Source organism: Megalobrama amblycephala, linkage group LG8 (assembly GCF_018812025.1).
Source record: "Megalobrama amblycephala isolate DHTTF-2021 linkage group LG8, ASM1881202v1, whole genome shotgun sequence".
In the NCBI taxonomy this organism is placed as follows: domain Eukaryota; kingdom Metazoa; phylum Chordata; class Actinopteri; order Cypriniformes; family Xenocyprididae; genus Megalobrama; species Megalobrama amblycephala.
In genome coordinates, this window is record NC_063051.1 from 5,268,837 (window position 1) to 5,286,300 (window position 17,464).

The following is a 17,464-nucleotide window of genomic DNA, read 5'->3' on the forward strand; positions in this document are numbered from 1 at the left end:
CCATTGTTGATTGGAATAGCAAACAACTCTTACTGAACGCACCGCAACAGTTTTTGTTTCAAAAATGGTGGTTGAAATAAAATACAGCGTGGAGTCAACCAATCAAAATGCTGCATGAACTCAACCAATCAGCATGTTCAGCGCCCAAGTCCCATCCCCGAAAGTTCCTGAACTTTGAAAAAATACTACCTCGTGAGCAGGGAATTTCTGAGAGGGGGGAATTTTTACCCGGAACTTCATTTAGACCCTGGTGCCTGCGGTCGAAACACACCGAGTACCACCCCAAAGTCCCTAGTTCCTGGAGTGGGAACGTGTCTTTAGTTGTGTAAATTAGGGCGTTTAAAAGGTTTTTACTTGTATTCAGGATAAGTGTATATATTTAGGTTTGATGTTGTCATTCTATTTAATTTTTTTTCATTCATTCAAAACCCCTCATTGCTTATGTGCCAGAAAAACTGATCTGATTAAGTTGTAATTTATATCATGAATTCATGATATGGGTACAAATAATGTTGTCATGTTGGGCTGGTCAGGTTGCTGGAATATGAGAAAATACTTACCTCAAATACCACACCTTTAAATTGGGCTGAGAGAACTAGTGCAGTAGTGAAAATCCAGGACATGTTGTATTGGATCAAGAAGGTAAACATATGCCACCAGTAACATGCCAAACTGTCCAATAAATCACAATCCAATTAGCTTAACGCTTTACCTTTTGATTTTAATCTGCCTACTAAAGCTAGCCGCCATCTGTGGGAGCAGTCTCAGGGCAAATGGTAGAGCCTCAGGCATTGTCTTTGGGTCCAAGAAACACATCCAAGTCCGACAGACCGTAGCCACAAGCCTTTCATTATGACAGTCAAGGGGTGTAGTAACCCATCCTCTATAGTGACATCACAGAGGTCATCCCAGGGGTCGCTATAACCAGCACTGAATCACAAAAGCTTCATGGCAGAGTTAATACCATTATGAAGAAATGCAGGCATGTGGAGCAGAGTTCAAGCCCATCCGAAAACAAGAGCCCCCACTGAGGAATGAAGGGAATCGACTCATTCACACAGTGGTCAATTATTCAATTACTTCTCCGCTTACTGGTGTTTGACCTCTGTGTTTCCTATCGGATTTGTTAAGCAGAGGAGAAGATTAAGGGGAGGATGGGCTTCAGGGGTCTGGCTGAAAAAGGTGGTGATTGAAGCAGCTGGTGGGGTTAAAATGGAGGGGCAGTGAAGTGTGGCTATTGCTCATGACTGGCCCCAATAGCTGAAATAAAGAGAACATACAGCCCTGCACCAACCAAATCCCTCCTTTGACTTTAATTACAGGCCTGAATAAATGACCTCATATGGTTACAAAGAGTCATCACTGGTTTTCTGTGAAAATTTATTTCCTGAAAGGGGTGGAAATGACTGATAAAGTTGTATTTTGTGAGCTTTGGGCCTCCCTTTTTATTTTCTCTCTCTCTATCTGCCTCCCTTCCTGATACTCTTTTGTTCTCAGAGTTAAGCACTGACCCATTTTATTGTGTGTTTAACTAATTAAAGTCAAAAAGGAAGTGAACTAATAAGCGCAGGGTTCAGCCTACATGAGAATGGCAATTGAGCATCAGTGAGACAGTGAGTAAAATTTGTATAGATGTACAGCCATTGAGATGAAATTTCCTGTGTAAATGAAGTAGTCATTTAACAGATGATTTTATCCAAAGTGACTTTGGGGCCTCAAACTAACTCAATCATGGGCCAAAGTGTATCACACACAATACTTGAATGCTGAATATCGTGCACAGCTGACAGAAAATATTGTACAATATTAAATCAAAATATCTAATGTATAAAAATATTTAATTTCTATTAAGACACTGTATTTTATGTTTTATTTGTCAGTAGAAGACAATAATTTGTAAATAATCTCATTCCCTGCACTACGAGTATATTTTTTAAAGTGCCCCTATTATACTATTTTAAGGTTCCTAATTTTGTTTGGAGGTCTCCTACAATAGATTTACATGCACCCAAGGTCTAAAAACTCTTTAATTTTCTCATAATATATATTGCAGCATCACCTAATTTCTTAAAGAGTCTGAGTTCGAAGATTCAGTCTCTCTAAGCCCCTCCTTTCTGCGAACCTATTCTGCTCTGATTGGTCAAACGGCCCAGTATGTTGTGATTGGCCTACCGCTTACAGTGCATGTCAGAAACGAAACACCCATTACCATATCTAAATTTCTGCTCCACAGGCTTCCTCAGCATTTGATACAGTAATAAGAACAGTAATGATGCTGTTGTTTTTTTCCGTATCAATTCCAGCATGAGTCCTCATCCTTTGGAAGTAGCGCTGAAAACAGCATCTTCTCAACATGTTGACAACACGAACCAAACTCTTCCAGGCCTCATTACTGTGTTTAAGTGCTGGTCAAAGTAGATGGTGTTCGTGGGCAGCCAATGAAGACTATATGCTGGCATTATGCAAATTTGTTGCATTTTTACATAGGTATATAACAGGAAGTGAGACTGGAATTACAACTGTAATTCCAGTCTCATACCTTTCTGCAGTTTAGAATCGATTCTTTCTTTTTAGGAGGCAAAACATTTATTTGTCGTGAACTTTGATTTTTAAAACATAAAAGGTAATATTTGAAAAAGCACAACAAGGGCACTTGAATAAATAATATGGCAGCCAAATTTGGCTACTTTCAGCTACCAATAAGTTCAGCTCCATTTAACATATTTCATTTTTTTTAAAATCCATTTTCCAGAATCCCAGAGATTTTTCTACCAAACTCAGTGTAGAAAAAGCTTGCAGATTATGTCTAACCCTAGTTTTTGGTGTTGTAGACCACCAGGCACCACGAACAACTGCAACTGGTCTCCACTAATTTAATTGCAGGTTTTAAAGTACAAGGCTGATTCCCGGTACGTCATGGAAGGTGACCTCCATTAGAGTTACTCCGATCAGCTGCAGCATTTTATTGCACCACTGTTATGAATCTGAAGGGAAAATGGGCATGAACTCCATTTGTCTCATGTCTTTCTGCCGCCAGATTCCAAAAGGTTAAAGCAACTACTGATCCCTTACCATACATGACATCACAAGAGACTGCACAGGAATGACTTTAATGGCAGAATACATGACATTTAACTCAAAGTTCATCCATTTTGTTATAACAAAGCGGTGTATTTCTAGATGCATATTAGGCACATCTGCAAGCTTTGTGATTTAACAGCCGTGTGGTTCTGCTCTCTCTACTGCATCCAGCTAATCAAAATCTGTCACTGTTACAGTGCCATGAATTCATAATTCAGAATAATTTCATGAACAGCTGCTGTGCATTACCATAACTGCAGGGGGGCTCCATTTATTTTATTTTTTTAAGGTTTCATTTTTCGTATTCAGCATTGCGAAGGAAAAGAGGAAGGAAAAAAATGTGCCTGCCACACATACACCGACAAACAATTTACAGAAATACAATTCCTGTCTCCAGGGACTCAGTGATAGAGAGCTTTAATATGGAGATTCCTCTCACAGATGCATTTCAAGTAAATACAAGTTAGGATAGACATTGACGCAAGTTACTCAGCAGGAGACATGCAGAATATGCAAGTCTTTGTGTCTGTGCAGGTGACAGGGTTGTTTTTATATGTGATATCGTGGGTCGACCATAAGCATATGGTTTTTCGGAAGTCTGTGTATTGTTTATACACTCATGGGTGTGTGTGTGTGTGTGTGTGTGTGTGTGTGGCAATGATTTCTTGTCTGCAGCTGACGTCTGGGTGCCAGTAAGAACTGTGTTGTGTTTTGTGCAGGTAGCAAGACCCCAGCCTGTGTTGGAGTGAGATGCACTGACTCCTGGCAAACTGCTGCATTCCCAGTTGTCCTCTGCTCACCTCTGAGGCTGTGGCCAGTCATGCGGTTATTACGGAAAATCCTCCTCCTTTTGGGCGCTTGCCTTAATATGAGCTGCAGGTATCAAACTAATGCCCTGGATATTCCACTTGATGGTAAGCTGAATGAATGACTTCCTGTTAGTATTTATTTAGTATTTTTCTGGTAATATGTCTTATCCTTTCCTATTTATATACTTGATCATATTTCAGTGCTGTTTCAGTATAATTGTTTGTCATGTGCATAATTTAGCCAGTTTTTCATGCTCTCTGGAAGAACAATGAGTTATGGAAGAATGTTTCTACCACAGATTAAAAAATAAATTGCCACTTAATTTCTTCATTTCAACTTTATTTTCATAATTGCAACTTCATATTACACAATTATGACTTCATATCTTTATTACAGCTTAACATCTTAAAAAAATCAAAAAAAAAAAAAAAAAAGACTTCATATCTCACAAATGCAACTTCCTATATCACAAGATTTCACAGTGATGTTATTAATTCTGTGGTGATTCAAGCGCTTTCTTCCCAGCGCTGTGTAATCTGGAAACCATGAGAAACATTGTGCCACTAACACTAACAGAAATAACTTGTGGCAGAAATGGTCTAATGTTTTCGAGTGCTTTTAAGTGCTTCACACAACTTTTCCCAACACTTCAAAGCTTTAAAATATTGCCCAATTTGAATGTTATTTTTAATGTGATGTCCAAAACATTATTTGTTCATATTTCATAGTTTGTCCAAATTTGTAAAACTAAAGGTTTCACGATGTAAGAAAGCAAACACTTAGAAATAAAAAAAAAAATACAATAAATTTCAACTGTAGTAGATGCTGTAGAGGAGCACTTATTGGCTTATTAGCCATTTCCACACCCTAGTATATATTTTTAATATTTATTAATAATAAAATAAAAGTTAATATTATCTGCATCTTAAGCTCAGTGCTTTTCTGTCAGCCCTCACAGTGCTGCCAAATCAGGCGCTGGTGCCACCTTAGAACTTAAAGGTGCCCTAGAATTAAAAATTGAATTTACCTTGGCATAGTTAAATAACAAGAGTTCAGTACATGGAAATGACATACATTGAGTCTCAAACTCCATTGTTTCCTCCTTCTTATATAAATCTCATTTGTTTAAAAGACCTCTGAAGAACAGGTGAATCTCAACATAACACCGACTGTTACGTAACAGTCGGGATCATTAATATGTACACCCCCAATATTTGCATATGCCTTGAACATGAGCTGGCATTAGACAAGGGCAGCCAGTATTAACGTCTGGATCTGTACACAGCTGAATCATCAGACTAGGTAAGCAAGCAAGAACAATAGCGAAAAATGGCAGATGGAGCAATAATAAATAACATGATCCATGATATCATGATATTTTTAGTGATATTTGTAAATTGTCTTTCTAAATGTTTCGTTACCATGTTGCTAATGTACTGTTAAATGTGGTTAAAGTTACGATCGTTTCTTACTAGCCATCGTTATTTTCATTATTAAACACTTGCAGTCTGTATAATGCATAAACACAAATTCATTCTTTATAAATCTCTCCAACAGTGTAGCATTAGCCGTTAGCCACGTAGCATACTATCAAACTACTCATACTACTCATTCAGAATCAAATGTAAACATCCAAATAAATACAATACTCACATAATCCAATGTATGCATGCAGCATGCATGATGAACACTTTGTAAAGATCCATTTTGAGGGTTATATTAGCTGTGTGAACTTTGTTTATGCAATGATAGAGTCGAGAGCTCGGGAGTGGGCGGAGAGCACAAGCAATTAAAGGGGCCGCAGCCTGAATTGGCGCATTTCTAATTATGCCCCAAAATGGGCAGTTAAAAAAAAATAATAAAAAAAAATCTGTGGGGTATTTTGAGTTGAAACTTCACAGACACATTCAGGGGACACCTTAGACTTATATTACATCTTGTAAAAAAACATTCGATGGCACCTTTAAAGGGTTAGTTTACCTTTAACGTAAGACCTTCGTTCATCTTTGGAATACAAATTAAGATATTTTTGATAAAATCCGATGGCTCAGTGAGGTGTCCATTGACAGCAAGTTAATTTACACTTTCAGTGTCAAGAAAGGTACTAAATATTTAAAACAGTTCATGTGACTACAGTGGTCCAACCTTAATGTTATAAAGCGACGAGACTACTTTTTGTGCACCAAAAAAACTAAATAACGATTTTATTCAACAATTTCTAGTCATGGGTGATTTCAAAACACTGCTTCATGAAGCTTCGCAGCTTTACAAATCTTTTGTTTCGAATCAGTGGTTTGGAGCGTGTATCAGAGTGCCAAAGTCAAGTGATTTCAGTAAACAAGGCTTCATTACGTCATAAGTGTTTTGAAACGTTTCGAAATTTCAATGTTTCACCACTGGGGGTGATGATCTCAGTGAACCCATGAAAACATGCTGTAAATATTGACGCAAATTCAGTCATTTTAGGCCGCAAAAATCAGAAAAAAAGTCCCTCGAAATCCTGGAAGGACTGCATAATTGAGACTTGCTTCTTCGTATCATATCTCACATTTGCAACTTTATATCTCACATTTACAACTTTTTCACAATTGCAAGTCCAAATCTCTCAAATGCAACTTCATACAGTATAACACATTTACAACATCATATTCATATCCAAGTTTCACAATTAAAAATGTATAGTATATTGCATCTTCATATCCCACAATTACACTTTATATCTCATAATTGTAACATATCCTACAATTACAAATGTATATTTCAATCGTGACTTCATATTCCATAATTGCAACTTAATTTCTCATAGTTTTGAGTTTATATCTATTTTTTTCTAGCACAATGTGACATTATATTATTTTAAATCTATCAAAAAGTTACTTGTTTTATTTTTTTACTCTATGGGGAAAACATGCTTCCATAGTGAGCTGTTCTTACAACTAATCTGTTTGAAACTGGGTGTTTGTAGGTTCACTCATGCTGAGAGCAGGTATAATTTATTGCTAGGGCTGTTTCCATGGAAACCTGATAAAAGTGTATTTTGTTGATGTTAAATTATTCACAATATATCTTTAGGGCCTGAAAGATATCTTAGGGGAAAACAACAATGTTCTTATTTTTTTCAGCTCTACTTTTATTTAGCCAGTCATTGACCTGGATTTAATTGTTTGTTGACAATTCATTATTTGTTAGCAGTTCAACAGAAATCATATCTATGGTTCTAACAAATCCCTGCACATTTGTTTCTCTGTGTTCTCCCTGCTGCGGTGGATTTGTTAGTTTTAGCACGCATGAACAGTAAGTTTGTAATGCCAAGCCATCCATAGAGCTAGTAAACTTTCATCTGCAGACCTCACTATCATCCATCAAACATTTATTTTGAAAATCCTGCAGAAAGGCAGAGATGTGCTCTTTTGTTGGGGACATTTACAATTAAGTTCTGTGGCAGTGCTATGGTATCAGATGGTGATATCATGGTACCTCATAATTACCATATTCCTGTTCCATGATGGTACTACCATGGTACATGGTCAGTGGTTTTTTGTGCTCACATTGTGCTTTTTTGTGTGAATTAAGTTAATTTTCATTGACAAAAACAAATCAAACCCTGTTTTGGGGTTGTGGTTGAAATTTTAATAACAATGTTTACTCGCATCAAAGCATCTAGAGGAATTTTACAGGGTTTTTTTGTCCATTGTGGACAACCTCCAACAACAGAGCCAGCAAACCACTTTGCATTTGTCATATTGTAACCCACACCACCACTCCATCATGATTTTGATCATGCATATCCAATTTTGCACTCAAATTGCATTAGCCAGTAGTTTCTTCCTGTTCTAAACCACAAACAAACTCTCATTGACATTATTTGACCAGATCATTTGCCATTGCCTGATAACAACTCACTTTTGACCAACAACACAATCAATGATTCAATATCTAATTATGTTCTCCAACAAACATTTTGTTTACCTGTAGTGTTTGTATGCATTGATCAAAACAGCCGACCTGATTGTGGAAAATCATTACGATTGAACCAAAGCCATTTCAAATCACCATTTGCTGCATGCAGGTTGCATGCTGCCATTTTTCCTCTACAGTTTACTGAGCACTTACTGAGCTCTCTGGCTGTTTCTTTATCTAGTGGAGCAGCTTCCCACAATTACAGAACAGTCTCCTACTTCTCTGGTCGCCTTCCCTTTCGAAGAGAGCTTCCCTGTGAAGTGTGAGGCAACAGGAAACCCTGGACCAGAGTAAGCCATATACACATACATATACTACCGTTCAAAAGTTTGGGCTCAGTGAGCTCCCTGCTGAAAAATCCAGCTAAAACCAGGCTAAGCTGGTTGGCTGGTCTTAGCTGGTTTAAGCTGGAAGTAGCTGGTTTTAGCTGGTCTCCCAGCCTCCCAGTCTCCTAGCTAACCCAAACCCCTCTAAAACCAGCCTGACCAGCTTCAGCAGGGAGATTATCTAAAGGGTTAGTTCACCCAAAAATGAAAATTACCCCATGATTTACTCACCCTCTAACCATCGTAGGTGTATATGACTTTATTCTTTCAGACAAATATAATCGGAGTTATATTAAATAATGACATGGCTCTTCAAAGCTTTATAATGGCTGTAAATAGAAGATGAGATTTTGAAGCCCAAAAAAACATCCATCATAAAAGATATCCACAGGGCTCCGGGGGGTTAATAAAGGCCTTCTGAAGCGAAGCGATGCGAAAAGATGCAGAAAGAAAAATATCCATATTATTAAAATATTATATTATTAAAAGTGAACTCTGACCTGATGCAGGACGTTTTGGATAGAGCGTATTGGATAACTGCAGAGGATAGAGCAAAACAAAACACCGGTCATGAATTAGAAAATTTTTTAAAGAGAAATGTTGGATGATTTCGATATAAGAGAAGAGGAGGCATTTATTAACCCCCCAGAGCCGTGTGGTTATCTTTTATGATGGATGGTTGCACTTTTTTTGAAAATCTCATCCTCTATTTACTGCCATTATAAAGCTTGGAAGTGCACCAGGACATTATTTAATATAACTCCGATAATATTCGTCTGGAAGAAGATACTCATATACACCAAGGATGGGTTGAGGGTGAGTAAATCATTTTTGGGTGAACTATCCCTTTAAATGTTTTTGAAGGATGTCTCTTATTCTCACCAAGGCTGCATTTAACAGTAACCTTGTGAAATATTATTACAATTTAAAATAACTGTTTTCTATTTGAATATATTTTAAGATGTAATTTATTCCAGTGATGGCAAAGCTGAATTTTCAGCATCATTACACTGGTCTTGAGTGTCACATGATCCTTCAGAAATCTTTCTAATATGCTAGTTTGCTGCTCAATAAATACTTCATATTATTATCACAGCTGAAAATGGTTGTGCTGCTTAATGTTTTTGTGCAAACTGTGATACTTTTTTTTTTTTTTCAGGATTTTTTGGTGAATAGAAAGTGCAAAGGAATATAATTTATTTTAAAGAGAAATCGTCTGTAACATTATAAATGTCTTTACTGTCACTTTTAATCGGTTTAATGTGTTATTGCTGGAAAAAAAGAAAAGAAAAGATAGTGAACAAGAGTACATACACTACCTTGGGGAAACCAGATGAAGATGAATGTTTATTTTTAGGGACAGTCCCTGGTTTTTCATTATCGACCTGATTATAAAACTTAAATTAATTGATTACTAATTGTTCAAAATTGATCAAATTTGATCAGTTTAAATCATGAGATTGGTATTATGGAATTATGTTATCATTTGTCTTCCTCAAATAATTGCTTGCTTGTGCTAGTTTTGCATTGAAAACTAGAGCAGAGATGGAGGGAACGACCTTCAGGAACGACCGCAAGAGCATCATCACAGTGCTCGCGTGCTGGTTGATCAACATCACCAGCTATTTTTGCGTGATGAACAGTGCAGCTGTGCTAGATCAGCACCAAACCAGCATGGAAATTCAGCAGGGCTAGATCATGGGGAGAACAGCTCCCAATATACGCAAAAACAACATCAGAAACACCCCGCTGGCATTTCAAAGCACCTTTCAAAGCCTCGTCTGAGTATTTGATGTCATTTCAATTTGAAAACCGAATGTGGAAATACTTGTGGTTTCATATTTCAAAGGATGCACACTGAGTGGTGTAATTTCAATTAATCACTGATCTTCTCTGTTTTTCAGATTCAGGTGGACAAAGAATGGACAAGACTTTGATCCGGATCAGGACCCCAGACTGATAACATTAGATGATTCTGGAACATTCATAATTCCCAATAATGGGAATCTCACAGAATTCCAGGGCAATTATCGCTGCTTTGCGACCAACAAGTTAGGAACAGCCATGTCGGAAGAGATCGAATTCATTGTTCCCAGTGAGTAATGTACAACTTTGTGCTGTATGCTCTGTAACGACTCTTTCGGAATGATTTAGAGATTGGTGTCCAATGAAACAACTGCTCTGGTCCATAGTGGGATATCCATTTTACTTGCCCACAACAAACCCTGGAGCTTTTCTTTCCCTTTCATCACAGTGCATTATGGACCATGAGGAGAGGGCTGATGAAAAATGAGTTTTTTCCCCTCTCTCCATCATTTTTCGACATAACATTTCTCATTGTGTTCTGAAATAAACCACATAAATCTCTAAAGATGTAACCAGGGCAAAGAGTAATCAGTTACCAAACAAGAACAGTTTTCAATCAGTCATTCAGCTGACACATACAGTTTCAGCAGCAGAATGATGTGTTATTGGCAGGTTTTCGGACTAAATTTGGGAAATTGGAACGAATAATCTCTTTCCAGGAATGCCTTAGGGGAGAAAATCTGTCTTATACTGCCACCTAATGGTGATTTCATTTGTAAAATTGTAAGTAATGGTATGTATAGATTTATTTTGCTTGTTACTCTCTGCAGATGTTCCGAAGTTCCCTAAAGAGATCATTGATCCAATTGAGGTTATGGAAGGTCAGTCAGTCATTCTGGAGTGCAACCCACCTAAAGGAATCCCCCCACTGCAAATCTACTGGATGACAATTGGTAAGTTCTGGTTATCTGGGATCTTTTTTTTCATTTTATTTGGGTAAAGTTAATCCTGATCCACATTCCGTCCACTGTGCATTCAGTGATCATCTGATGAATATAGTCTAATAGTCTACACTCTAAAAAATGCTGGGTTAAAAACAACCGAAGTTGGGTTGAAAAATGGACAAACCCAGCGGTTGGGTTAAATATTTGCCCAACATGCTGGGCAGTTTTATTTAACCCAATTATTGTTTAAAAAAAAAAAAAAATACAGATATATATATATATATATATATATAGTATCTGATTATGTTGTAGTCAGTGTATGCTTAATCCTGTGTGCTTTTTGCTATGCATTTTTTATTTTATTTTATTTTATTTTTTTCATAAATAAAACCTGTAACTGAAGTTTACCTACTGGCAATAACTGGCAAATATGTCAGGTAACCAAGTTTAGTGGTTTGTTCTACTCTCATATTTAGAATATTTAAAAAACATTTTCCTCATATTTTGATGGTTTATATACAGTATATCCCCTCCGGACATAACTTTTGGCCTCTACCATATTTATGTTCATTAAAATAATCGTATTATTACTATAGTATCATTCTTACTGAGTTTTGAGCCTCATTAAAGTATATTTTTTTTCCTTTTCTGTGAAACATCGCAGGTCTAAAGCACATTGAGCAGGATGAAAGAGTATCAGTGGGTCTGAATGGGAACCTGTACTTCTCAAACGCCATTGAGACTGACAGCCGCAGAGACTACTGCTGCTTCGCTGCCTTCCCGCGCATACGAACCATCGTCCAGAAAACTGCCATGTCTGTCGTGGTCAAAAGCAGTACGTTGAAATAGTCCTTTTCAAGAGTTTGATTGCATAACATAGTCATTTCTTTACATGACCTGCACTGGTTTCAAACATGCTGGCCATGTGCATCTAATACACATCTCCAGTGTCTCATGTAGTCAATCTCCAAGCGCTTGCTGGACCTCAGCAAATCAGCTTGGTAGATATTGATACTTCCTGTGATGACTTGTTGGTGTATTTCATGTCCATATTATCTATTGTTTTCATTGTTTTTGCATTGCCACACATATTTTTATTTGTCTCCATTTCTTCATCCAAGACAAGTTAATGAAGGACTCAGGCTCTGGTAGCGGCAGAGGTTATGGTGAGTGACATTCATTAGAGATGCTACATGGGTGTTGAGCAGCTACTTTGTTTTTAATTAGTTTTGATTAATTATCTCATTCCATGTCACATCATACTTGCTTACTCTTTAGCCTAGATTTGCAAATCTGACAGGTTGTCTCTGATCAACTGTTGGAAATAATTCATAGGTTCATTCATAACTTATTCTCTGTACTGGATCACAAGTGTATTATATTTTGTATGTTAAAATGCTTCCTTGAATTCGCTACTGACTGACACACTCATAAAGACAGTCTTTGCCGACATCTAATGGCGTAATAATGTAACTTCTGTTGCTGGTCACCATCAGGAACTATTTTTTTCCAGAGGAAGAAAGGCTTTTAGGGAAAGTTTACTTCATGAAAGTTGCATTGATACATATTTTTGGCTCTAATATTTGTATTGTCTGGTAACCGTTTTATAAAAGCAATAAGGTACACAAGGCTAGTGCTGTATCGTGAATAAGTCACGGTTGAAGGGGTTGCAGGCACTCCACTTACACCTAACAACACCCTTCAGCCGTGATACAGCACAGCCTCAAGTACCTTATTGCTTACATATTATATTATATTATATTATATTATATTATATTATATTATATTATATTATATTATATTATATTATATTATATTATATTATATTATATTATATTATATTATCTTTTCACTGTTATAAAGCAAACTCTCTCTTGGAGAGGAAGCCCCGTCTACTGACGCCCACAGGAATGGAGTCACATACATATCTGGTGAAAGGCAAAGATCTTCAGTTGGAGTGTATTGCAGAGGGATTGTAAGTGTCATTGTCTAATATTCATTATTAATTTAATCGATTTGTAAATCTTAATTAGGAGCATGGCATTTCTTTCAATAATACCGCTTGAAATGCATTTGATATCTAGTGGGGATGCCAAAATGTAGATTATTAAAAAAAAAAGTTTAAGAGCGTTTAGATGGATGTGTCAAAATACTAATATTATGCATAATAATATACATTATTAATATACAGGTCTATTTGATCACAAGTCTATTTGATCATCGTTTGCAAAACATTACTACAAAAACAATTATTCAGACATCATTCATGGAACACTTTTATCTAAAATGTTTTAGTTGTACATGCATCTAACGTTTTTTTTAAACGTTATTACTACTTGTTTAAAAACAATCAGAAAACATTCAAAAGTTATGTTCCCATAAATTAAACATTCCCACGTTTTCTCTAATGTTCACATATCAAGAAAAATAATTTAAAAACTACATGTTTTGAACTTTCAGAGAACATTCAGAAATAATGTTTTCATAACGTTACGGGAATATTAGCATAACGTTCATAGAACTTTTTTTTTTAAGCTGGGCAGACTCTATAAAAATGATTTAGCTCATCACTACCGTCTGTCTTTCAGCCCCACACCAAAGGTGGAGTGGGTTAAAACAGGCTTCAACAAGCTTCCAGAAAAGGCTGTGGTGGAGAGTCATGGGAAGATGCTCACCATAGAGATGGTGAATGAGGAGGACGAAGGGAAATATATGTGCAAAGCCAAAAATCCCCATGGAGAGATTGTGCATTATTTTCATGTTACAGTAGAAGGTGAGTCACATTATTTAATCACAGTAATCTCATAATATAACCACAGTAAATGTGCCAGTGTAGCTTTATAAATGGTTTCATATCATGTACGCATTAAATACACTCCAAGTGGTAAAAGAGCGCCATCTTCTGTCCAAAGACAAAAAGTGCTTGCAGGACTGATTCAGGACAATTATAAGAAGTCATACTATAATACACATTGCTTAATTACCATACACATTCTAAGGACACAATGGCCATTTTCAGGTTATTAAAAGGACAATTACTATCAAATACTATCATAACAGATTACTGTTCATAGTATTTCTAATAAGTGTATATTTAGTTTTTTTATATATTTTCATCATGTATAGTCTCTATTTTTTCAATACCCTTATCTTAGTCAAGGTAGATGCCATACTGAATAAAAATGAACAGATAATGAAAATGAGGCTGTGAAGGATAGATATATCATTAATAGTTTCTATTTTCAAGCAGCAAGCAAGGTCAGGGCACACACACACACACAGCATCTTTAACAGCTGTTTGTGTTCAAACAAAAATGAATATTAGGAAATATCTGACTGCTGAATGCTGCGATTGACTAATCAAAATCATGTCATGTGTATAATGCATTGCTTTACACGACTCGATTCTCTTGCATGGACAGAGCCTCCTGAGTTTGAGATTGAACCTCAAAGCCAGTTGGGGACGATTGGATCTGATGTGGTGATCAAGTGTGTCGTGAAAGGAAATCCTCAACCTAGTGTTACTTGGAGAGTCAACGGCCGACCATTGAATGGTAAACATTCCTAATTCCTGAACAACCATCCATTAACAATATAAAATTCAGATTGCATTGATTTAAAATGATTGTGACTTCAGAAATAGCAGAAATTGACAGATGTGATTATAACATTTAAATATGTGAATCAAAGTGGCAATTATAACTTTCTGTGAAATTATTATTTCACATAATAATTTTTATATATCCTGTTATACACTGTTTTAACAAAACCTTTGACCCACATTTTCTATTTCAGAGGTCCCAGCATCCAACAGGAAAATCTTGAAAGATGGCACCATTTCCATCCACAACGCAAACCCCGAAAACAGCGCTGTTTACCAGTGTGGGGCCACAAACAGACACGGCACCATCCTAGCCAATGCCAACATCATGATTATGAGTAAGTAAACCGCACTCAGCTGTGCAGTATATTGAACGGATTTTCAATCAAATTAAACATGATGTCTTCCCATTTTGAGATGAACTGTAATCTAATATTGTGATTGCATTCAATAATAATAAAATCATTAATTATCTTTTGCTAGTAGAGATGTTACCAGCTGTCACATTCCGTGCTTAACCCTATAAAGCAGGGATGGGCAACTCCGGTCCTGGAGGGCCAGTGTCCTGCAGAGTTTATCTCCATCCCTGATAAAAACTCACTTGCCTATAGATTTCTACTAATCCTGAAGACCTTGATTAGCTGGTTCAGGTGTGTTTGATTAGGGTTGGAGCTAAACTCTGCAGGAAATTGGCCCTCCTGGACCGGAGTTGCCCATCCCTGCTATAAAGCCTACTGGATCATATTTGATATGCAAATTTCTAAGGCCTCTATATTATCAACGAGATCAAAGCATTGCTAAAAAACCTGTTGTACACAATAGACACTTTTCACAGACTGTAATGACGTGTTTTAACGGTCAACATCATAAATTCTGCAAAGTTTTTTATATTTTAATATTTTTTAAAATGTATGTACTGTACATTTATACCACTATACTTTGTATTACATTACCGTTGCATCAAATTACAAGAAACTAGTTACCGCTGCTGCAAGGGTGTTTCTAATACAGCGTCTATGGGTGTGACGGTAAAATTTATGTTTTTCAATTTATTTATTTTTTGACGTTTATCAATCTCTCTCTATTTTTCTCTCTTTTTGAAAGTCGTGAAAACACTATTATGGAGTTTTTCTTTTGCTGTTTGAGCAAATGGGAACACAAAAAATATATTTAATGTAGTCTCTCATTCACCGCTATAGAAATTAACCCAACTATGACGACTTCCACTTCTGAGAAACCCGGAAATGTGAAAAGGGTCTATATACTACATGCCTTCTGTCATCTAATTGATAGTTTATACTTTTTTTAGCAGGTAAAAGGCCTTTTAGTATAATTATAAAAATATCCCCCTTCAGGTTGTAATACTTTGTTGGGAAATTGTTAGTAATAATATTACTATATGAACACTTACTAGCAACTGAAGCAACGTCATTTTTTAAAATGTGTTTATCAAATATGATACATCAAGCTTTTGAGGAACTTTTATTTATACATTTGTCACTCATCACTGCATTACATTACATTGTATGTTTTTGCACCCACATTAAAATCTACAGAGCTTTGATGATAAAAATGAAACATTCATTATAATAATCAGCAATTGTGAGCTCTGTATGTAACAGAGGCCAGCTAGTAAGAGCTGTGCAAGGAAACCTCACTCCTCTGGCCTCAAAAGGCACACTCAAAAGAGACTGTGGTCTTTAGTGTCCTTGTTAGCACGCCAGCCTCCCATGCCGGTTCGAATCCCGCTCGGAACGTGTTGAGTAAGACTGATTACATTGGTGCCGTGACCCGGATGGGAGCGAGGTTTAGGGATTGAGTGTAACAGAGACCAGCCAGTAAGATTTGTGCCAGTAAACCTCAAGAGGCACACTGGCGACTGCCGCAAGAGCCCGCCTCCCATGCCAGAAACGCTGGTTTGCATCCCGCTCGGAGCGGCTCAAGGAACTGGAGGGGTTACACATATTCTCCTATGTCATACAATATGAGCCATAAAAGCAAATCAAATTTGATACTCAACAAATATGCAATCTTTCTTATGATTTAGTTTTAAATACACTCTTCTATTTCAATATATATATATATATATATTGACAATTATTTCATATGTCAGGCTTTACAGTGTTACAGTTCAGAGTACAGCAAAACATTTTTAAGCATGATCTCCACCCATTTAAGATACTGGCCAAAAATCACATGATGACCATTGTGTTTCCTGGCCGTGAACAAGCATCTGTTTTTTTGTTGGTGTGGACAGGGCTTTAAGCAGAAGTGTGATATGGACGGTGGATGGCCCTCGGGTTTTTTCAGAGAGTGGAAGGTCCACATGATAGCACACAGGCTTTAGGGTGGAGCTGTTCTGTCGGTTCTGATCTCCAGACACACTCTCCCTCAGGCAGCCAGGCGCTTTTATGTATGAACAATTTCGCCTTCCTCCATTCATATTCAGTTGCTCTAACCAAAGCATGTGTTGCTTTCATCTGCGAGATAAAATAAGCTGCTAAGGATCTTTACTTTTAAAAAAATATGAAAAGGAAAAATGAAATTAAATAAAGAAGAAAGAGAAAAACATAATTCTCTCTGTAACCCTGCAACCCGCTTACCTCCCCTGATAGAGCCAGAAGCTGCTTTTCCAAGGACAAGGACTTTTTTTACTTAACTGATAACAACGTGCATCACAAGACAAGAGATAAAGAGACTAATCCAATCGTGTTTTGTCGTGTTTAATGGTGCGATGCTGATAACTTTCTCCCCAGACATCCAGCCCCTGATCTTAACAGAAAATAATCTGCAATATATGGCAGTGGAGGGGAAAGGTGTGGTCATGCACTGTAAGGTCTTCAGCTCGCCAATCGCCAGTATTACGTGGTGAGTAGAACCTGCTGTAGGGGAAGTATTTGTATAGGCCAGCAGAGGGCAGCACACCACTTCAGTAA

The 17,464-nt window shown here is 37.0% G+C and overlaps 1 protein-coding gene across 11 annotated transcripts in view; it reads left to right on the forward strand.

Annotated features, from left to right (window-relative positions):
• Window positions 1–17,464, forward strand: part of chl1b (cell adhesion molecule L1-like b) — a 113,769-nt gene that overhangs the window by 61,153 nt on the left and 35,152 nt on the right. For 8 of the 11 annotated variants that reach the window (XM_048198872.1, XM_048198879.1, XM_048198871.1 and 5 more), the window contains exons 2-13: window positions 3,801–3,995; window positions 7,168–7,185; window positions 8,033–8,141; window positions 10,082–10,272; window positions 10,814–10,936; window positions 11,592–11,762; window positions 12,049–12,093; window positions 12,791–12,902; window positions 13,516–13,700; window positions 14,350–14,481; window positions 14,723–14,866; window positions 17,285–17,396. In XM_048198872.1, coding sequence (XP_048054829.1) covers window positions 3,902–3,995; window positions 7,168–7,185; window positions 8,033–8,141; window positions 10,082–10,272; window positions 10,814–10,936; window positions 11,592–11,762; window positions 12,049–12,093; window positions 12,791–12,902; window positions 13,516–13,700; window positions 14,350–14,481; window positions 14,723–14,866; window positions 17,285–17,396 — 1,436 coding nt within the window. In that variant the 5' untranslated portion in view covers window positions 3,801–3,901. The remainder of the gene's footprint in view (window positions 1–3,800; window positions 3,996–7,167; window positions 7,186–8,032; window positions 8,142–10,081; window positions 10,273–10,813; window positions 10,937–11,591; window positions 11,763–12,048; window positions 12,094–12,790; window positions 12,903–13,515; window positions 13,701–14,349; window positions 14,482–14,722; window positions 14,867–17,284; window positions 17,397–17,464) is intronic. The other 3 variants (XM_048198874.1, XM_048198873.1, XM_048198875.1) reach the window with 3 other exon arrangements.